This window comes from Siniperca chuatsi, linkage group LG14 (genome assembly GCF_020085105.1).
Source record: "Siniperca chuatsi isolate FFG_IHB_CAS linkage group LG14, ASM2008510v1, whole genome shotgun sequence".
NCBI lineage: Eukaryota > Metazoa > Chordata > Actinopteri > Centrarchiformes > Sinipercidae > Siniperca > Siniperca chuatsi.
The window spans coordinates 28,717,715-28,740,358 of NC_058055.1; the positions used below are offsets into that span (position 1 = coordinate 28,717,715).

At 45.3% G+C, this 22,644-nt stretch overlaps 3 protein-coding genes across 11 annotated transcripts in view; 1 reads left to right on the forward strand and 2 right to left on the reverse strand.

Moving 5' to 3' along the window:
• Positions 1–19,305, forward strand: part of alg8 (ALG8 alpha-1,3-glucosyltransferase) — a 43,829-nt gene extending 24,524 nt beyond the window's left edge. Inside the window, exons 14-16 of one of the 2 annotated variants that reach the window (XR_006380614.1) lie at positions 9,981–10,048; positions 14,013–14,145; positions 17,994–19,305. The gene's annotated coding sequence lies outside the window, so the exon portion shown is untranslated. The remainder of the gene's footprint in view (positions 1–9,980; positions 10,049–14,012; positions 14,146–17,993) is intronic. The other variant, XR_006380615.1, reaches the window with a different exon arrangement.
• dub (duboraya) lies at positions 2,427–12,351 on the reverse strand. 2 transcript variants are annotated; one of them, XM_044221340.1, is made up of 5 exons: positions 11,887–12,351; positions 5,751–5,840; positions 3,669–3,737; positions 2,775–2,843; positions 2,427–2,672 (listed from the first exon to the last, which is right to left on the reverse strand). In XM_044221340.1, the coding sequence occupies exons 1-5, from the start codon at positions 11,890–11,892 to the stop codon at positions 2,499–2,501; spliced, it is 408 nt and encodes a 135-aa protein (XP_044077275.1). In that variant the 5' UTR covers positions 11,893–12,351; the 3' UTR covers positions 2,427–2,498. The 2 variants fall into 2 exon arrangements, with proteins under 2 accessions (XP_044077275.1, XP_044077274.1); XM_044221339.1 differs by having other exon boundaries at positions 2,775–2,846; positions 11,887–12,350.
• Positions 17,936–22,644, reverse strand: part of LOC122887798 (stromal interaction molecule 1-like) — a 50,177-nt gene continuing 45,468 nt past the window's right edge. For 5 of the 7 annotated variants that reach the window (XM_044221325.1, XM_044221323.1, XM_044221324.1 and 2 more), the window contains 2 exons: positions 22,234–22,621; positions 17,936–21,206 (listed from right to left, as the gene is read on the reverse strand). In XM_044221325.1, the coding sequence (XP_044077260.1) occupies positions 20,777–21,206; positions 22,234–22,621 (818 nt within the window). In that variant the 3' untranslated portion in view covers positions 17,936–20,776. The remainder of the gene's footprint in view (positions 21,207–22,233; positions 22,622–22,644) is intronic. The other 2 variants (XM_044221329.1, XM_044221328.1) reach the window with 1 other exon arrangement.

Here is a 22,644-nt window from a genome sequence, read left to right on the forward strand (position 1 = left end):
ACAAACTCATGAGTTTCAGTCGGTTTCCTCGCTTCGTCTTCACCACATCAGAGATAAAAGAAACCGCGGTGACAGGCAGCAGCTCAGAGTGTTTAAATGTTCGTCTGCAGAGTCCAGACTCTCAGACAGACCTTTTTCCTCAGGCCTCGCTTGCCGCAGGGTCTCCCTCCCAGCACCGCAGGGGCTCAACAAGGCTGCCGTGCTCCGACTCGGCCGGACGTCTGGTTACTCATCGGGCTGAACTCGGACACGTCGTCTCCTGTGGGAGGAACAAAACCCAGCTTTTAAACCTGCAACAACTGCAAATAATAGCCAAGTCTCAAATAATAAGTACAAAAAAGGTCAGATTTAGAACAGGAATACTGTTGTTTACGTTTACCTGTCTGTTGACACAAACAGGTAAACGTGGAGGACGTGTTGAGTTTGTATCGATAGCAAATTAAAATGTGAGCAGAAAAAACAGGAAGGTAGGACTCACCTCGATCTTTGCTTCTTCTTTGCTGTCTGCGTTCGTCGCTCCTTCAGTTGAATCTTCCTGCTGGTTTTCTCCAGAGTTTTTCTCCTGAGCTTCCTCCTCCTCCTCCTTTCTTCCTGATGAAGATCTGTCTCCCTCCTCTTCTCCCATGGATACGCTGATCTTTGACTGATCTTCTTCGTGGGATTCGTTGTTCCCAGGACACTTTGAAGGGTCCGTTTCGTCCTCCTTCACCTCGTCTGTTTTACCTTCTGCCTTGAAGACCTCTCCTTCTCCCTCCTTCTCGCCTCCTCCTCCTCCCGTTGTTTTGTCTTCTGGTTCACTCCGGGAGCTCAGAGAGAGATCTCCTCCCTCGTTGGCGCCGCTGACCTCGTCTCCACTGCTGGACTTCCTGTGGCGGCGGGACGGAGGGCGGCGGCGGATGGAGTGGCGAGCTCTGCCCTGGAGAAGGACCAATGGGAGCAGAGACAGGTGAGGTCATTGCATTCAAACGTTTCTCCTCAACTCATAAAGCTGGACAATGATCATGTTACCACCGGGGGGGTTAGAAACTTTTGCATCAGCCACCCCTGGCCGCCCCTCTGGCCCCGCCCGTGTTTACCAGGGCTGGTGTGTATAAAACTAAGAATGATCCAAAACTTTGACTTCGGCGTTAAAATTTTGGGCCCAATTGTCAGTGAAAAGTCGGACTAAGAGACTTTGTATAAACAAGCTAAAAGTAACTTTTAGTAAAGTTTAAGCATGATTCTTGCAGGGACTCCTCACTGAAAATAGGGGACTACAATAATGTCTACCCACAAAGCCCTCTGTCAACCACAGAATCAGCCAATAGCGGGTCCAAAGGTGACGTGTCAGACCTGCATCAGTTGTCACAACCTCACCTTGTCAGGGTTAAAGGAATAGTTTGACATTTTGGGAAATCCTTCTTTTTCTTGCTGAGAGTTAAGTGTTCAGATTGATACCACTCTCGTGTCTTTACGGTAAATATGAAGCTACAGCCAACAGCTGGTTAGCTTAGCTTAGCATAAAGACTGGAAACAGGCCAATAAATAGTCGAGCACATAACGCCACGGAAAACGGAGAGCTGTCGTTTTTGTGTGGATTAAAAATAGAGAGATAACATGTTAATCAGGGAGCTTTAGAGCTTGGCTTCGGACAGAGCCAGGCTAGCTGTTTCGCCCTGTTTCTAGTCTTTATGCTAATGCTACCATGCTAATACACTAAACTAAGAGGTTGAACATGGTGAACATTATACCTGCTAAACATCAACATGTTAGCATTGTCATTGTGAGCATGTTAGCATGCTGATGTTAGCATTTAGCTCAAAGTACTGCTGTGTCTAAGTACCTCACAGAGCTGCTAGCGTGGCTGCAGAATCTCAGTCTGGTTATTTTATTTAGCAAGTAATTGTTTTTTATTTATTGTCTTTCACACTCACCTGAGTTCTTGTATTTCACAGCTCAGCTAATGTAATGCTTATTGTACATGTTAAAATTAAGTTTAATGTGAACATTAGGGAGAATGTGAGCATTTCATGGTTTTCATGCTAAATCCTGAATTGGATGATTTCATCTTTTTCACGTTGTGAGTTTGGGGACTGATCTTGTATTCTACCATCTGGTCATCACAGATTTCCAAAATCTCTTTTCTGTGTCGCTCCTAACTGACCAAGGAGACGTCTGGAGGTAATTCTGGAGCTGAGGACTACTAAGTCTTTACACTTATGACACTAATTTTACTTGTAAGAATAAAAGCAAAATTGCATAATTCTTAGAAATGTAACTGACTTTTAAGGCCAAAGTTTTACTGTGAGAGGCTTTAAACACAGCGGCTCAGGTGTTCACGTAAACTTGATCATGGGTCATTGAATACATCACATGAAGCGGACCAATGAAAACACAGAATATGATGATGAGAACAGTGGAAGAGTCCTTGAACTCTCTGACTGACCTTGTTGATGTTCAACAGGATGGACCCCTCCACCACAGTGGGAGGGGCCTCAAAGGAGGCTGGGCCTTCCTCTTCAGTTAACGGAGAGGCCGTGACAGGGCTGGTGGGGGTCGCCGTGGAAGAGGCGGTTGCTGTGGTAACCGGGGCGGAGCCGGACGGAGGGCGCAGGGAAGGCGGGCGGCAGCAGCCTGAAGCCGGGGCTCTTTGGAGAGGGCAGCAGGGCCGTGGGAGAGAGAGCGAGGTTGGCCTACAGAGAGAGAGAGAGAGATGTCAGAGTGATGTCAGACTGCAGCTGTCCGTCCACACCAGCAGAGAGCAGCAGAGTCCAACAGAAACCACCTGGACTCACCTGGAGCTTCTCGATCAGAGCAGAGTTCCTCTTGGCTTTGGCAGGTAGAGGAGAGGTGACACCTGGAGGCTGCTGACACACACACACACACACACACACACACACTTGAAAACAGAGCTCAGGGGAAACAAACACACCTGTTCACTCATCAGGTGAGATATTATTATTAATATTGTCAGATGAGTTTTGTAAACATTTACTTTGTAGATTAAATTCCCTTGTTTTGTAGATTAACTGTATATATTTCATGTTGTACTTATACATAATGTACTGATTCTGGGTTTGGGTGGGAACTACATAACTAACTGTTTAACCTGGCGGAGTGATACACAGTGAAGACTGCTGTCAGAGTTCTGTTGTCCAACTTTCGTGATGGTCATTAAAGTGGACCAGACTCAGACTCGTTTAAAAAAGGGGGCTAGATTTTGTAAAATGTGTTAAGACTCGTCTAATCGTTGTGGTCGTTTGATTGACTTTCCAACAAGAAATGTGAACAGTCTCTTCATACAGGGACCAGGGACCCTGGATCAGTACCCATGGGCTCGATCAGTAATCCATCCATGGTACTAACAAGCCAGCTACTTACCAGGTGCGTCCCCCGTTAACAGTTAACAGCATTCTTACATTTGCATCATGCAACAACCTGACAAGCAGGTGGTGAAGCTGTCCTCTTTGAGTTCCCTGAACTCGCCACATAATAAAACCCAGTTGTAGTGAGTGTGTACTGTGGCGCACGTGGAGCTCTGAGCTCTGATTGGTTCCCTTCATTAAAGAGGAGCCTGCAGCTGCTGCCGCGATGTCCGAGCGCTCAAGAAAACTACAGAACATCCTGTGTGGTGAGCGTGCTCAGGAAGGAACTGATGTGTTTACATGATGAGTTCATCTGTCTCTCACCTCCTGCTCGTCTCCGTGTGTTTTGGCGAGCTGTAAGGAGCGAGGAGGTCGTCGTCTGACCGGCTTGTCCTGGTAGACAAACAAACGAAGATTATAGTATTAATATTACAGTAGCAGACTAATAGCTGCTAATATGTACACCAGTAGTAAGTGTTAGTCTTGGTCCTGACATCAAAAGTTCATGTTGGTTTTAGTCATGTTTAGTCAACCTCAGCCTTCTTATTTTTAGTCTAGTTTTAATCGGCTAAAACACATTTTAGTTGACAAGAACAAAGAATGAGCATTTTTTTAATCAAACTCCAGAAAACTGATTTTCAAATAAGATTTCATCCTACAGCTTTTAGGCTAAAAGAACGTAAATGACAGTTTGTAAGATGAAGACTTGAGTCTGGTCAGAGGTCAGTAGATCCGGACATGAAACTTGTGAGGCCCCGAAAGGACGGACCACACTGTCTTTACAACAGACAGTCCCCCATGTCGTAGCCCTGTACATGTGTGTCCAGGGGCCCAGCGTCTCAGCTTCTAAACCCACCCTGTTCGTGCACACGGCTTCATGCAGCCAGGAGGTTGCTGGTTCGATTCCCTGAGTCAGCCCAGAGCAGTTTTAACACCACATACAAGTCGGACGAGCACTCACAAACTCTGTTCTCACAAAGTGATGTTCTAGACTGACGCTTTGGTTTTTCTGTTTTCTGTAACACGAACGCAGGCAGTTCACAACGTGAACAGCAGAGAAATCGTCCTCGTTGAAATGGATTCATAATGCCGAAGATGACATTTTATTTGCCTCCACAAACATATTGGCCTTTAGTGTCTTTGGGTCAGTTAATAAGATACTTACTACTTACAAACATGCATTTGTGTCAGTGGACAGCTACATGAAACGAGCTGGTGAAGGAAATTTACTGGTTTCATTATTTCAGAAGGAGTCTCCTGCACATACATGTATGTCCCTCGTTTCTTCTGCAGAAATAATTTCACACGTTATCTAAAGTAGAAGTCGCACATCACGCAGCCGCTGGTTCAGAGCGCTGACACTTATTATTTCACTGCTGTAACTGCTTTCATGCTTTTTATTTGTGATTTTATAAATATCTGCGTTTTAAAATTGTCAGTTGAAATGATGTGATGATTATAGTTTTAGTTCCTAACATGCTTTGGGCTCTCAGCTGCAGCTAAAACCGGACAGAAATCGAGTCGAACCTTCTTCCTGCAGTTAACTGATGTTAAGAGAGTTTCACAAACAGGTTTACATGACGTGTCTGAGCTCCAGGGAGTCATAAGGCAACAAAACGTACCAGAATATTCTCTACCAGAAAGAGAAATTAGTGTTAAAACACACACATGTAACGCTCTTCCTGACTTTGCCTCATTTCCTGTTTCTCTTCTTCTTCTTCTTCTTCACATACAGACCCGTGACTGAGACACGTTTTTACAATATTACAAAGAAAATGTGCCGAATAACATTTTAAAAAGCACAAAATATCTATTAAAAAAAATCATCTGATTCAGTTCAAGTGTAGTCACTGAGTAATTCAAAGGCGCATTTCTGTGTTTTTAATGTTTTGTTGCAGTGTGACTGTCCTTTCTATGTTGGTGCATTCAAGGACGCTCCGACGCCTCAGCTTTCACAAACAGATTTGACATGTCATAGCAGGATGTCAGGAGCGTTTTGAATGATTTGAATTGTAACTCCAAATATCCTACAGCCAGGGACAGATTGTGAAACAGTGGGACCCTGGACACAGACATGTAAAAGGCCCCCGACCCCCCCCCTACACAGGACCAAATCCCCCAGACTTTCGTTTTGAATCTCTTTGTGGTCGTTTGTGTTGAATGTTAACTGTCATCTGTCATACGGAGGTTGAGGTCCAGGGGCCCTGGGCCTGCACTGGAGGCCTGTTCAGTAATCCATCCATCATACTAACAAGCCAACTACCTGTCACCTTCTGACTCTGGTAGGGGGGGACACCAGGGATGGCCAATCAGATTCCAGGGGGGACCTGTGCCCCCTCTGGCCCCGTCCCTGCAGGACGTGTCTAAACTCTGGTGCGTATATGGATCCTATGACATTAAACTCGCCGTTTCGTTTCCAGCAGCATCGTGCGGAGGAGCCGAGCCTTTGAATCGTCCTGCAAGTTCAGCCACAGAGCGCCGGGATGGAGCCTCCTCCTGAGGGAAGGAAGGAAAAAGGATATCAGGTAAATACCAACAAGGCAGATGTCATTAATCAAAGATGTCGGGTGTTTGAGCTGTGCAGCAGAACATCATATTGTAAATTTCTAAGCATTTACACGAAAACATTTTATTTGGCATTTTTTTTATCACCAATAACTCGTGCAATAGGCGGTCGCACTTTGTCATCGTGATTAAAACAGAGTGGAACCAAGAAGAATAAATGAAGCAACTGTGTGACTGGCTGATCCTTCGTGCTTCCCAGCAGGTCAGACTGGTTGTACTGGGAAGCTTCCAGATCAGAATCAGAAACACTTTATTGATCCCCGAGGGGAAACTCTTTGTTACAGCAGCTCACTGTCACGTCAGTCACACAGGAACAGAAGCACTGAGCAAAAAAAATATAATACGCTATAAAACAGGTCAGAAAATAAATTAAGTACCAACTGGGTGTAAGTATAAAATAAAATAAGTGTGAAGTACAAAGTGGGTTTACCGGTTGATGATGATACTACAGTATAAAGTAATAGTGCATGAACTGCCAAGTTAAGTGCAGCTTATTTATAATGAGACGGAGGATATTGCACAGCAGTAATAGAGGTATGAATAAATAAATACCAATATCAATAAATAGGGAATTTTAAACTGAAAAGGGTATATTGCACAGGAGTAAAAGAGTGTGGCTTTCAGTGATACCGCCGACCTCCAGGTTTAAAAAAAACCCGAATGTGTTAGTACTATTACTCCAACAGCTACTACGCCCTACCGCCCTGTGTTGCACGTTACTTCCTGTCTGTGGTGGCGTGTCAGCAGCGTTGTGACCATGTTAGGATTGAAATGCGAGTGTTGTCATCAGGGAAAGCAGCTGCTCATTAGAGAGAAAAGCTCCGATGCAACAGCATGCCACACGTGTTTCAGACCTGTTTAATCCAACGGGGAGGAGCTACTGTGTGTCAGTTGGTTTGTGGTGAATGCAAATATGTTTGGGAGTATTCGCCGTTTAACCGCATTATAATCTGAGGTGTTAAAGCTCTGCGATGTAACACGACTCTGTGGACAAAATGAACCCTCTGAATGTGAAGGAAGGTTAAATTAAATTTATTTATATATATATAATTCATAACAGAAGTTATCTCATTGCACTTTTCCTATAGAGCAGGTCTAGACCGAACTCTCTATAATATCATTTACAGAGACCCAACAAATCCCACCATGAGCAAGCACTGGGCCACAGTGGCAAGGAAAAACTTCCTAAACAAACAAACAGTAAATCATCTTGTTCTCTGTCCTCCTGAGAGTAAGATGTTTCAGATCAGTTTCATCTGTGTGCCCATACAGAGGCAGGTCCAGGACATGTTTAGCCTAGCTTAGCAACAAGCCTGGAAGCAGGGGGAAACCTAGCCTAGCCTAACCTCTAGCTCCACCAAAAGAATCGAAGGGTCTCCTGTGTTTAGTTGACAGTAGAGCTGAGACTCAAACTTGACAACACTGAGTTCTGGGACCTGTACTACGCAGCAGGATTTGGGGTTAGCGAGGTAACTTCAGGGTTACCCAGGTGGTTCACTGGGGTAGTACATCGCCATGGAGATCAATGCAAAGCACCGCCTATATTGGCTACTGACCAATCAATTCTCCTGGAAAATGGCATCACCATTGGTAGAAGATCCTGCGGAGCTCGGTGTGCGGATCGCGAGAGGATCTCTGAGGAGGGCGAGAGTGTTCGGAGACGACAAAACCTTTGTGCTTTACTGATATCATCCTACAACAGAGACTGACTGAAGCACTAAAGCCTTGTACTTGTTGTACTTATAAGATATGAAAGTGAGCCTACTCACTGCTTTGAATTATGCTTTTATATTTATCTTTTATTTGGTCCCAAGTCCAAAAGATTTTTTGCCAGCTGTCCTTGCTGCATTTGGCAGCTGTTGCTTTCAGCTGGATTATGTGTTTAACTTCTTCATATTTGTCTAATATTATAGTTTGCTCTTCATTTCTAAAATATGCCGCTCTGCTGCCAGTGGACTTGTCCATGTTTGCGATTGGCCATATGCTGCAAACCCCGCCCCTTTATGTCACACTATAAGCGGTCATGGCTGGATGGAAACCCTGGGTTGACTTACCGAGTTGATAACCAGCGTCGTGTGACTGCCGTTGTGAAGCCAGCTAACGGAAAGATATCCTGCGTATGTTGAACTTGCTTTGTAGTACACGCCCCAGGACCTTTTGCTTGTTGGTCAACAAATAGCTCCAATGCTAACTGCCGCTAAAACCACAATGTCGTCTTCTTACATTTCTGTTTCTACACCTGTTCAATAAACAACAACCATAACAACAGCTAGCTACAAACAGCTAGCATAATGCTGGATATGCTAACTGTTCATACCTACCATAACAACTAGCTATAAACCGTTATCATGACAATGATTATGTAAATCAAAGGTTGGGAATGTGTATTTTATTACTTTTTATCACTTTTTGTCACAACCGTTGTTGGTCAAGTAAAGCTAACCGCTGCTACAACCACAATGTCTCCTTTTTACATTTCTGTTTCTATACCTGTTTAATACACAAAATACAGCATTTAAATCAAACAGCTTTGTGGATGTTGAAAGGTTTATGTTTCTGTTTTTAATGGAGCTAGGCTAGCAGTTTCCACCTGCTGTTGGATATACTAACTGTTATGGTTTGTAACTACCATAAGTTGTGGTTGTTGTTTGTAGCTAACCGGTGGAGAAAGACTGGAAGCAGGGGGAAAATAGCTAGCCTAGCTCCATCAAAACAGACATAAAATGCAAAGCTGTCTGATTTACATGTTGTGAATGTGTGCTGCTACGACTACCACTACTCATGCTGCTACTATGGCTGCTGTTAAAGTGCTTTCAGGAGAAACATCAGCCTCCAAGTCTGATTATCCGGTCTGGGGAAATAATCAACAATTATGATACTAGTTAGCAAAACCTGCTATATTAACTATGTCATATTGCTAACCATTTCCTCCATTTAAGCTGCTACCCGCTCTGTTTAGCTGCATGATGAGATTATACTGTGGGTGGATAGTGGCTAGCAGCAGTGGTGGTGTACAGGCTGATAGGATCAGCGGTAGCTAGGAGCCACGGCGGCAAAGTTGCTGCCAATTCAAATTACAGAACACTGATGCTGTTAGCCTAGCTCGCTATCTGAAAGCATCTTTACTGCCAATGCTACTACTACTACTACTGCCACTTCTTCTACCACTCCTAATGCTACCGCTACCGCTACCATCTGTCCGTATAGTTGGGTTACTAGGTAGACGCAACGACAGGGTCCCAATCCCTCACTGTCTTCCCACCAATGAAAACTGTATGTAATGCAAATCAGACAGAGGCGTTATTGTTATTATTTGAGCTGGAAACAGAAAATATCAGCAACTTCAGTCCAAAACTGTCCAAACACATGAGGACAGTACAAGTCTATTCAGGGATCAGACAACCACACACACACACACACACAGCTGTTGACGTGGGGCTGATCCACATCCATTTCGGCTGGAGGTCTCACATAGCTGACATTCAACAGATAATGAAGTCACATCGCCTGGTGGACACACACAGTCGTGTTTCCATCACTTCAGAGGACAACACATTGACTTACATTCATTTCCTGGAGACTATATATATATATATATATATATATATATATATATATATATTTTTTACCTGTGCATCACGAGCTACGCCCTCTGGACGTAGACCGCCTCTCTTTTAACCTAACCTTAACCACTACTTGCCTGTCCCTAACCTTAAACCAAGTGTTCACCCTAAAAATGTATTAAATTTAAAGATTTATGTTATGTCTCCAGAAGGACAATGTGACTGTAAACAGATTTATGTCCCCATAAGATGAGTAATTCATGTCCACACGCTCACACAGAGTCTCGCTCATTCTCGACCTAAAAACTGAAGGCAGAAAGTGATGAAAAACAACCGTTAAACCACTTCCTCTTACTAAATGTGTGTGTGTGTGTTCATTACAGCTAAGAATAGCAGCTGTTCATCCTGTTTAATATATAGTCATGTCACAATTTTAGGATGCAGGATGTCTTCAGTTTTTAGGTTTATTATTATTATCAACAACCATTATCTTTTATCTCGACTACAGCTCCCACGAGGCTTCGACATAGCAGTGATGATGATGATGATGCCGACAAAGTCCCTCCCCACCCCCAGGTAAGCTCCTGTTCTGCTGGCTTTCATTGCTCAGTGTGTCTCATAGAGCAAACAAAGTTAAAAACGTGTGTATCCAAATATCCTTTAACCTCAAAGGTCCACTTGCTAGCTTTTCAGAGCTTTCAGGCACATCTCATGGTCTTCATTCAACCAGCAGTGCTGGCTCAGGGGTCATCATGTGACCTGTGTGGGACCGTGTGATGACGGGTGGCTGTTTGAGTTTAGATTAAACATACTGTCCCCAAAGGTCAAGAAATCCGACACGCAGCATTCATTCAGGTTTTCTTTTGACCATTTCCTGGAAACCTGACTGATGTGTACGAAGGTCCAAACACATTCTCAGTATGTACATGTCTGATAAAACTGCCGCCCTGCTGGAGAGTTGACGCCGGGAAGCAGGACAGCGGTTTATCCCGACGCGCCGCCGAACATCAGCCAGCGATAACGCGCTTCGAGACGCTGCCGGTTTGCGTTCTACGTAGAAAACAATCGGTTTTAAATGGTGTTGAGACCAGGCCGTAACACCATCCGTTCATTTGTTAAATACGTCGGCACACAGCGGAGTAGTTGCTTCCAGTCTTTATGCTAAGCTAGGCTAAACACATCCCGCATGTTTCTCTGTACTGGACACAAAGAGATGAAACTGAAATCAATCTTCTCAGAAAACAAGAGAATTGACCTGAACGTTGCCGTGTTCCTGAGAGAAAGCTCGGGTGTCCGTTTCGGTCGTTTCAGGAAGCGAATGTAATATTTACCAACACGGCTCGTCTTCATCGTTCTCACTGCAGACTTTAATGCGTGTGCTGTCGGTGACCTGCAGTAACCTCCGGCCCGTGAACGCACACACACTCGCAGTGTGTTCCTCTACAGGTTATTTCACTTTAATTAAACTCCAGGTAAATAACATGGACCTCACACAATTAGAATAAGTTTCACAAACGTGTTTTCTGTCTTAAAAATGAGGGAACTGCAGCGTAAACGAGTTTTTATACTTACACAAACAGTCAAAATCTCTTTTTTTAATCTTACAGTGGAAATAAGTTGGCTGACATGCTTTATGTGCGGGATGATTTGCATTTTATCTGTGGACGTCTGAGACGTTTGTCACAGCGAGAAATGTCCTCTGATCCACAAACATGTGGTGCGTTTAAGTGCTGCTGGAAAGCTCCGACATCCGGCTTTCGATGGAGTTCACGTGGAATTTTAAAAAAAGAGCGAAACTCGATCTTCTGATAAATCTGAACTCTCGCCAACAGTCTGGACTCTGTGTGCAACTCTGAGCGAAAAAACACATCTGGGAACCAAACATTTACATTTCTAAAAGAAACAAGCTTTCCGAAATGTGTTTAGTTCGTGTAATATTCAACGTTTTATGAGAATAAATCTGTGCGTTCAGAAAACAAAAGTGCTGCAACTCGTTAAACTGCCAAACGTACAAGATCAACGCAGAAGTACAGCCGTAACCAAAGGACTCTGCGACCTGCCGACACCTCAAACACCACGGCCATGTGGATCAAATATGATGCGAAGTTTGATTTCATCCGTGCAGCCGCTCACCACGCTCTAACCAAATCTAACCACCACCATCATCATCATCATCATCATCATCATCGACACAAGAAAGTCAGTCCGAAATGAGCAGAAAGGGATTTGGAAGCCGTTTAAAAGCGCCGAGCGAGAGAGACGAAGCGACTGCAGCAGCTTCACCGAACTGTTTACTCCTCTGCGTGTTCGGCTTTTCTCCAAACTCCAAAACTTTGATCCGACAGAAAACACGCCGAACAAAGACAACACACACACACACACACACACAGGCAACAGTTTGCAGTTAGTTTTACCTCCATCCTGCTCGTCGTCTGTCAGCTGCCTCGGTTATGTCGAGTATGTGTGAGCGAGCCTGCAGGTTAAATATAGAACCAGAGAGAGAGAGAGAGAGAGAGAGGCTCGAGTGTCACATGTTGATCTCTGCTGCTCGTTCTGCAGCTTCGAGGTGATTTTAACAAAATGTGATTTCAGTTTAACTCGCGTTCACGCCAGTCCGAGGGAGGAAGGTGAAGACAGACGGTGACGGGGAATAAGCAGCAGCAAACAACGTAGTGCAGCAGCGTTGTTCTAATGTCGGCCTGACGGTGGCGCTGCAGGAGACTTCGGGGCATCGCAGAAGTCGTCAGGATTCGTCCTCTGGGGAACGCGAACGTCTGTGTGACACGTCGACGAGACATTTGGACGGCAGGATGTGCGAGATGTTCTGCTGAATCCAGAGCTACATAGAAAATATTACAGAAAGCAGCATTTATCTAATTAAACACATCTGTGCAATATATATTTGTGATTATCAACTGTTTTTATATAACTCGGTATAACAAATCGTACATTTGCTTCGAGGGCCTTTGCAGTCTGACGCCCTCAGACCGTCGCGTCAGGTCGAACCCCCCCAGAAAGCCTCCAACGGGGCGTTTGATGGGAATGTCTGAGGGTCTTGTATCTGCAGCTGCGATTTGTGTCTCGGCCCTCCAGACTCATTGACTGATGAGTCACTGCGGTCGGCACCAGCAGGATTGTTTATCGGTGCGTGGCATGCAAATTAAAATGAAAACATTATTGTTGCGCGACTCGAGACGTTTGCTCTGTCGTGGAGTATCTCTCTGCAGCAACTATTTGAAGGCTGGCGGTGGCGTCAGAGAGGAGGATGCTGGGTAAACTACACGCCATCTTGGACAGCGTCTCCCACCCGCTCCATGACGCGCTGGTCAAACAAAGGAGCACCTTCAGCGGAAGACTCATCCCCCCACAATGCACCACAGAGCGCCACAGGAAGTCCTTCCTGCCTGTGGCCATCAGACTCTTTAACTCCTCCCTCTAAGTGTCAGTCTGTCTGACCCGAAGTCACTAAACTGGACATTGATCATTAACATCTCTGCAATACTTGAAATATTGTGCAATATCCTGTGTTTATTACTGCTGTGCAATATTTAGTTTTCCTATTTATAGACATTGATATTATTCATACCTCCATTACTGCTGTGCAATATCTTAATAATCTCAATAAGCTGCACTGAACTCGACAGTACAGGCACCACTGCTTATTACTTATATTATTACAGTGTATTATTATACTGTATTATCATCATCAGCCGGTAAACCCACCTGGTACTTCATTTATTATCTGACCTGTTTTTATAGTTTTTATAGTGTTTATAGTGTATCATATTGTTTGCTAGTGCTTCCTCCTGTGTGCACTGACGTAAAGGCGAGCTGCTGTAACAAACAGTTTCCCTTCAGGATCAATAAAGTCTTTCTGATTCTGATTTTCATAGAAACAGACTCGAACCTAAAAAGCAGTGAGGTGGTAGGACAGCTGGTGAAATGACCCTCAGGAACGGGATTCACTCTGAGCGCTGTAGTTAACGTACTAAAGAAACGTCAAATTAAAGGACAGTTCTGGTTGGATTTGAGTTTTGTAGACAACAAAGAAACACAAGAAACGTTATCAGGTCCTTCTGAGCGTTTATCACACAGCTCAGGTGTTTCTGTTGCCCCCCCCCCCCGTGTGTCGGTGGTCTTACTCTTCGGCAGTTTGAGTTTTGTGTTTTCAGATCGTTTCGATGAAGAGGAACCTGCAGCCTGTTGCAGGATGTCTCCTGCGCTCTGAAGGGAAGCTGAGTCACTCGAGCGGAGAAATGTTTTTCTTTCATTTCTCCTTTTGCGTTTCTTCACTTCTGAGTTTCACCAGCTAAATACCGGTTGCATCAGGACAGAAAACAGTTCTGGTGAATTTGAGGGTGGGAGCACAGAGGAACACCCTGCCACAAAAACGAGAGATTTCTGAATGAGGTTTTGAATGGAGGACTTTTGTTTCCTCTTGCAGGCAGCATTCTGGGCTGCGAAACAATAAACAGACAAACAAAACGAGGTGTAATGTCTCTGTTAATATCAAAATGACGAAATCCCTTTCTCCTTTCAGGTGTGTCTCACCTTATCTTCTGACCAATCAGTGCTGGCGGTTCGTCCTGTGAGCAACACAGGACGTGGTTAGAGGGGGAGGAGTCAAGCCGACAGGAAGAAGCGCTGCGTTAGGAAGGAGGGAACCTTATAAGGTGAAATTAATGCCACCAGAAAGGAGTTACGCAACATCACAGCTTCTGTCAGTAACTTGTTTTTAACCGAGGCGTGGAGTCACACGTAGGACTTTAGATTTTAGTTCGACCAGCGCGACTCACTGCTCCACTTGGACTTGAACCGTTTGACTCGGTTCCTCCTCGTGCCAAAGATTAAAATCAGCTCGTTGTCATCCCTCAGATTATCATCCAGCCGAGGTCAACAACTAAAACTCGAGGCAGGACGTTCGGCTCAGAGATGAGAAACGATCAGCTTGGTTTTAAATGTCAGAGTTTATTTGAAAGTCATGAATAAATAACCGTCTTTATTTATTTATTTCTTTATTTAAACTGCACTAAGTTTGGCGATACCGACTTGTTTAAGACCAACTCGGGGTTTAACACTTGGACTTGTGACTCGACAAACAGTCTCTGGTTTTCATGCATTCTGATGTGAGCCTGAGCTCAGACCTGTCGAGTTTATTTAATCAAACTGAACCAAATGTGTCCGTGACAGTTTGTTCTTCCGAGCAGCGTCTGTTTGAAAAGGGACTTTTTTGCTTGAGGAGGAAAACGTTTCACGGTCAGATTAAGGTGGACTGGTCTTATTATCAGTGCTTTTAAAGGGTGCAACAGCTGAATTTGACCCTCAACAGACATGAAGCCCTAAATGTGGCTCGGCTCTGCGCTGCCACCTGGTGGTCAGACGTCGGCCCCTTTCTGGCAGATTTCCCGAGCAGCTGACGGGTCAGTGAATGCACCACCTGCAGTCAGTCGTATGGAGCATGTTGTTCAAACTGAAAGGCCAAATAGTCAATTAAGGATTAATTATTAATTATTTTATTACTCTACTAGGAAAAATCAGGCCATAATTAAACAGAAAAAGAAAAAGTGAGATTTAAAATGTAAAAGCTTGAACTGTAAAGATGGAAATGGAAATAAGAGAAACATCAAATATGAAACTCAAAATGGAAAAGAACTAAATTCATCTTTTTTTGCATTTGAACTTTATCATTTGAAATTTTTTGGGGGGGGGGTGAAACGGCTCCGTATGGACGGCAGGGGGCGCTGCCTGCTGAGGTTTGGCAGAGCGGTGTGAGTCCACGCTCGTCCTCATTGGCTGGACGGGAGGAAGTGCAGACATTTGAATTCAGCCTGTCTGATGGGGACAAACACCTAACGGGAAACTTCAAATGATGAAGTTCAAACGCAAAAAAAATGCAAATATGTTTTTCCATTTCCCAATTTCATCTTTACAATTTAAGCTTTTGCATTTAAAATTTCACTTTACGTTTTCAAATGATCAATTTCCTTTTTGTTTTTCAGTTTAATTATGGCCTGATATTCCTAGTAGTGTAATAAAATAATAATCTTTTTGAATTTCATATATTTTAATTTACTATTTGGACTTTAAATTTGAATTATGACTAAAAACATCCTCCATACTTCAACAGTGAGACGCTGAGTTCTGTCAATGTTAAATCGCTCAGACTGAGCAGAGTTTACGTCTTTTATCTGCAGCTGTTGTTTCACTTAAAAAAAATCAGCTGTAGATAAAAAATATATTCAAAGACTGAAGGCAAAGGTAGTAAAGATGAAAATCTGGTGTTAAAAAGGAACTAAAAACGTGAGTTTTGAGGTTTTCACCTGTCCTGTCTGTAACTCACCTGTGTGACGTAAACGGACACCTGGAGTGTTTCTTTGAGGACAGAGAAATGGCGGTTACACTTAGCTGTTGTGTAACTCTGGTTCTATGAGTTCAGCTCGCCGACATTTCCTTTCAGCCGGACCGCGCGACGCTTCCTGTCCTTTCGATGTTCAGCTTCACCAGAAGCAGGTTTGTTTCCATCCACCTGCTTTGCTTTTTCAAAGTGTGCGTGTGAGTTGAAACGCCTGAAGTTGCGGGAAAAAAGCTGAAATATCACAAAGAGAATTCTTAAATTTGGCTGAAGCAGAAAAGTTGGCCAATTTAAATGTTTGAGAGCGAGACTTTCTAAGTCGTCAATCGAGAGCACAAACTGAGAGAAACGAGAGCTCGGAGTATTAATTTGAGATCATTCAAAGCGTGGATCGAGTCATTTGAGAGTAATTAGTAATTCAAGACCACAAATTTTAAATTTAAGAGCACGATGTGTTAAAGCTGCAGCGTGGAGCGTTCAGGAGCAGCTGTCGGCAGGAATATAATATTCATAAGTGTGTTTTCATCAGCGTTTAATCGCCTGAAAATAAGAAGCGTTGTGTTTTCGTTACCTTAGAATCAGCCTTTATATCTACAGAGGGAGCGGGTCCCCTTCCACGGAGGCCGCCATGTTGCGCCGCCATGTTTCTACAGGAGCCCAGAACGGACAAACCAAACACCGGCTCTAGATTCGGCCGTTCGTGTTTTTCGTGGCCGCCGTAGTTTCTCCTGCACGCCTGGAAGGGGAGGGCGAGGCGAGCGGCGTTCACGTGGCTGCAAACTGCAGTTTCACCACTAGAGGCCGCTAAACCCTCCACGCTGGACCTTTTAAACCAAGAGCAAGACTTCAAATGCACAAATTAAGCTTTTCGAGAGCACGATTTATTTAATCAGAAGCATGAATTAAGTCATCCGAGAGCACAGACGACGCCGTTACTCCCTTCAGTTTGTTTCGTTGATATCTGGCCAGATGTGACGTCGCATGGAGACGAAGCCGCCGCCTCAGAGAGCGACAGCTTCTCCACACAGCTGCCGTTTAAAAACCGGCTGACAGCAGTGAAGAAGAACAGAGATTAACATGGTGCTTCAACAGAAAATACAGTCCTTTACAATAATCTGCAACAGTTTCTGATTTTAGATATTTAAATAAAACCAGATGTTGAATAATGTCGTCGTGTTTTTTCTTCCTGGTACGTGTGAACTCAGTTTGAGAAGACAATGTTTAGTTTATTGGCATCACGTGACGGGATTTCTGGGTAACGAAGTCCTCACACTGCAGCTGCTCTCTTTAAATAAACACGTCGTGACATTCGTCTTTGTTCAGAGTAAATAAAGTTAACTTGATCTGAACTTCACATCCTGCTGAACATCCTGCAGCAGACAAAACACACATCAGCTGATTTATTACTGAGTGTGTGTGTGTGTGTGTGTGTGTGTGTGCAGTGTGTGTGTGTGTGTGTGTGTGTGTGCAGTGTGTGTGTGCAGTGTGCGTGAGTGTGCAGTGTGTGTGTGTGTGCAGTGTGAGTGAGTGTGAGTGTGTGTGTGTGTGTGCAGTGTGAGTGAGTGTGTGTGAGTGTGTGTGTGTGCAGTGTGTGTGTGTGTGCAGTGTGCGTGAGTGTGTGTGTGTGTGTGTGTGTGTGTGTGCGTGCAGTGTGTGTGTGTGTGTGTGTGTGCGTGCAGTGAGTGTGTGTGTGTGTGTGTGTGTGTGTGTGCAGTGCAGTGAGTGTGTGTGTGTGTGTGTGTGTGTGTGTGAGTGTGTGTGTGTGTGTGTGTGTGTGTGTGTGTGTGTGTGTGTGTGTGTGTGCAGTGTGTGTGTGTGTGTGTGTGTGTGTGTGTGTGTGCAGTGTGCGTGAGTGTGTGTGTGTGTGTGTGCAGTGTGAGTGAGTGTGTGTGAGTGTGTGTGTGTGCAGTGTGTGTGTGTGTCAGTGTGCGTGAGTGTGTGTGTGTGTGTGCAGTGTGAGTGAGTGTGTGTGTGTGTGTGTGAGTGTGTGTGTGTGTGTGTGTGTGTGCGTGCAGTGTGTGAGTGTGTGTGTGTGTGTGTGTGTGTGTGTGTGCGTGCAGTGTGTGAGTGTGTGTGTGTGTGTGTGTGTGTGTCTCTCAGTGAATCCAAACTTTGCTGACATTATTTTTATTTCTCCATCTCCAAGTAAAATCTTTATTTCCTGTACAGGTGAACATCAAACAGTGAGAACACGTTAAAGACGATGGCGGACGGCAGAGCGGCGTCTTCGTCGAGGACGCGGCTCGTTTTGGTGAGTTGTGTGAACATCACACGTCCGAGTGTCACTGGAACTCTTTCCATACGAACATCAATATAATACCTGAGTTTAACAACAAAATCTTACTTTTTCAAGAGATAACAGAAGCCAAACGTTAGATGTCATCTAAAACTGAACTGATTATTGATCTTCTGATTAGTCGATTTCCGACAGCCAGAAGTTGCTTCTTCAAAATGTTTTGTCCAAAACCCCGAAGATGTTCAGTTTACAATCAAATAAAACAGATAAAAGCGGCGTCACGCTGGAGAAGCTGGAAACAGAGAACGATAAATTGATTATCAGAGCAGCTGCTAATTAATTGTCTGGTGATCGACTAATCGCCGCAGCTCCAAATAAAACTGTCTAAAACTGACAAAATGATGATTTTAAATAAGAAAGTCTCTGATAAAAGGGTTGAATCCGACCGTCGTCTGCTTGTACACAAACTCATGAAACTAAAAAGGCATTTACAGAAGACCGTGTGAGTTCCCATCATGCATCTGCCACGTTAACAGGCAGACTGCAGCCCGATTCCAGACCGGATCCTCTGAGTCTATTTCCAGACCGGATCCGTCGTAATGTTTCAAAGCCTCGGAGACCTGCAGCATCCCACAATCCACCGCACACTCGTTTAACAGTGCGTTCACACGGTCGTCATCAACGCAAACGCTTACTGCGTGACTGTTTAAAACTTCTGTTCATGGCCGAATGTGGCGCTATAATCCATATATCCTGCCGGGAGGTGTTTATTATTTAGCATCAAAAGGTACATAAGTCAAAAAGCTTTCAAAAATGTCGTAATTGCGACTTGGATGTTGACGTAAACACAATTTACAAGTCGGAAACTGGTAATAACTATCGCTCCGATGTGACCCGAACGCAGCATCAGCCCTCGGGACCGGCTGGAGTCACGAGTCAGGCGCGGCAGCGGGCAGCGGTCAGCGGTCAGCGCAGGGTTGTGCGGCTCGGTAAGAGGCCTGCAGCGATCGATTATTCGGATCGATTGATCGGATAAGAAATACTTTTGCTTTATTAAAGAGAAATAGTAAATATGCAAAAGACATAATTTTAAGACAGGTCTCTTAAAGTGAACAACTAACTGGTTTCCTTTTTAGAAAAATCTACATTTTTATTGCTTAAATTGAATACAGCGATATTATCTGTCGAAACTGAACCCGTCCTGTGCCTTTAAGTGTCGCGTTACATTCTGGGTTTTAAAGAAAACGTGTTCTGAAATGCTTTAAAAAGGTTTATATACTAAGTTATATACTAAGCTTCGGCCGGGCCACAGCTCAGTAACACGAGCCTTCACTCTTCGTGGCTTCTGCAGGAGGCAGAAACAAACTGTGACATAATAATAATAATTAATAATAATATTAACGTGAATGAAGCTCAGGCCTTCACAGACTGACTGCAGCATTTTATTTTCTGTGGTTAATAACTCCGGGTCATAACTAGCCGCCGCGCTGATGTACGTGGTTAACGAACGCAGCCGCCAGCCTCCGCCGGCCGTCATGCAGAGGCTGCCGTTAAGCTTTCTGCTGAGACGCTGACGCAGAGGCGTCGAGCCGTTGTGGTCGGCTGGTTACAAGTTACGAGTTTTCATGGACGCTTCCTGTCTCCCGCGCCCCTCGCTATCTGAACGTCTCTGATCGCACGGCGTCAGCAATAATCGTCTGTGCGAAACATGGATTAAACAAAACATTTAAAACTAAGATTTTTAGTAACGGAGTTGCTGGAGGACTCGTTTCAGCCGGCAGGGCTGCTGCATTTAGTTTTTTAGCAGCTCCTGCAGTCCCCGCCGCCGCAGCCTAAACGCACGACGCTCATTCAAACGACCGGGAGGACCGGCGTTTTCACCGCAACGCCCGATTTGGTGTGAATACCACCTGAAGCTGCAGTATGAAACTCTAGATACACTGTAAACATACGAAACCATTAACCGCCGTCACAGTCGGCATCTCTTCTTCTACTGCTGCTCCATTTATTTCCTGAATGAGAGGTCGGCGCCTCTCTCTGATTGGCTGGACATCGAAGAGTGCGACTGCGTCGTTACAGAGAGCGCTCTGTGATCCACTTCTAGCTGTTTGTCTTGTTAACATGAGTCACGTGACTCGTCAGTCGCTCACTCATTGGACAAACTTTTGGCAGCGTGTCATCGCACGAGGCCGGAGAGTCTTTGTTTGGTTAGCTAACACCCACCTTCCAATAAGAGTAGCTTCTCTGTGTCTTGTTCATCGGTATTTCAGAATCAAACCTGTGACAGTCTGTGGCTTCTACAACCCCATTTATTTCTCTAATGGACATAAATGATTTTAGCACTGCACGCTGAGACTGTTGGACAAGGGTCAAATTTAAAGATTAGGCGATTATTTATAGTACATGTTTTACATTTCTTCTCTGAATCTGCGTCCAGCTGGAAGATGATCTTCTGTCACAGTTTCTCTTTATGAAGAAGTCCTCTGGGTTGCTTTGTGTCCTGTGTCGTACTTTTTGCGTCAGTGAGTCCAAATCTGATCTAACAGCAAAGATCAGAAAGAATCGCTTGAATAAAGGACGAGCGAAGCGTTAAAAACAGATGTTCCCTGTGAGCGACAGTTTGGTTCGTTCGTCGCGATGAAGATGAAGATCTCGTCGTGAGTCGGTGGCAGATAAAAGCAGGTTTTGAGATCAGGAGCAGAGTCATTCTTGCGGTTCAGTGACGTCCCTGCTTCTTCTTAAAGATCTTGTTAAAAGCGTTTCTCCTCCGACCGCTGGACGACTCGCTCTCCTCACCTCCATCCTCCTCCGCGGGGCTCCTCCTGGCCGGGAGCTGGAGGCCCGGCCCCCGACCGCTGCCCGACGAGGCGGAGTACGAGAAGACGGGCGGGGCGTCGGTGGCGTCGGACGTGACGCAGAGGGAGCGGGTGGAGCAGGAGGGGGCGAGCGTGGCCGCGGCGCTGCCCCTCAGCTCCCCGAGGCTGGAGCTCTTCTCCAGGCCTCCTGCTCCGCCGGCCCCGGAGCCCTGACCCTGCAGGGGGTGGAGCCTGGATGAGACGAGGAAGGGCTTGGAGCCGTACAGGCCTCGCGATTCGTCGGGAGAGAGAGGGAGGGCGGAGTCAGAGTCTGAGCGGTTCATGATGTCCCTAAGAGAGACAGAGACAGAGTAATGACAGCAGAAGAAGCTAACATTGCTAACATGCTGTTGTTGTGTGATTAAAAACACAGACGTGTTATGAACTGGGGTTCGGCAGGTTCCAGGGTCTACACTGGTTCCGGTCTCGCTCTCTGAATCCGACACAAACGGGCTCTCAGTGTCCTTAACTCCCTCACCAGCAGTGCAGGTGCTGACTGACTGAATCACGAACCTGTATACTCGACTCAACCTGACTTGGCTCGTTCGGACTCGTACAGGTACTGCCGTACCTGCTGAACTGCAGCCTGCATGCTGACCAATCAGAAGAGAGCCCTTCTGTGTTCGAGCCTGTGGACATTATTCATGTTTGCAGCTTGGTTCATAGGTCACTTATTGTGCTTAGGGCTTTACCGAGATTTTATGACGTCATCACCCTGATAACACCTGCGAACAAAACCCTCAATTTGAATAAAGCGATTTGTCGGATTAAATGACTTTTTTTTTGTCGAGTAAAGGCAGGTTGCTGTTTGTAAACACACGATTCAAACAATTCATGGGAGTTGTAGTTTTGCACACTAATTACGAACCCCTAAAATTAAGCGTAATTTTTTCAGTCGCAGTACTGCGGGCGTCCACTGAGACGAACTGGCAGCAAAGCTCTCGCCCTATCCAGGACCAGTAATACATCCGCTGAAAAAAACTTAAAAAGTACTTAAACTTGTTTTACCACAACATGATAAACAATAAAAGGTGTTAATAGAGTTAGAAAACACATTGTAGTGGCAAACAGTGCATGATGTTAAGATAAAATACTGCAAAGTTAGCCGTGGGAGAGAGATATAACACAGATCCACGGCCACTCAGAAATCCTGACCGCTCGTAAAACCCCAAGTCGAACTTCTGTACACTCGTAATGAATCTTACAAGTTCTGAATCATCTTCGTACAAACGGGTTCAGATCAAATCTACGTGTACGAATGTTTCTGTCTCGTTAGTACGTCAGTATCTCTGGAAAACGGCCGTGCGGCGGAAGATACCCGAAGCTGCCAGAGCGACAGCGCTGCCTCTGGCTCGTCGCAGCGCCCCCTGCAGGCGGGAGGCTGGATGCTGCCTCCAGAGAATGGAAGTAAGAAGCACGAAAGAGCAGAGCAGAAAACTGAGCGGTGCCTCCGGCGGAGGAAGAAGAGGAGTTGGGGGGAGGAGGAGAGGTGGGGCCGATAGAGGGGTGAGACAGGGAGGAGGAGAGAGGGGAGGAGGGCATGGGGAGGAACTCCAGCTGGCCAATGGAGCTGCTGCGATTCTGTCGAGCGTGGCCGCTGGGAGGGCGGGACGATGTGAACAGGCCACGCCCTTCAACCAACCTCTGAGAGCTGAATGTCAGAGCGGGGTCTCCCATCCTCTGTCGCAGGGGCATCAGACTCTGAGCTGCATGAGAGGGAGGAGGAAGA

Bases quoted from the DNA above. Each gene is read 5' to 3' on its own strand.
- dub (XM_044221339.1), bottom strand. The intron at 3,738-5,750 runs GCGAGTTTAATG...TTTGTCTACCAG, and splicing joins ATGCTGCTGGAAACGAAACG to GACAAGCCGGTCAGACGACG. The intron at 2,673-2,774 runs GTGAGTCCAGGT...CTCTCTCTGTAG, and splicing joins CTCTGATCGAGAAGCTCCAG to GCCAACCTCGCTCTCTCTCC.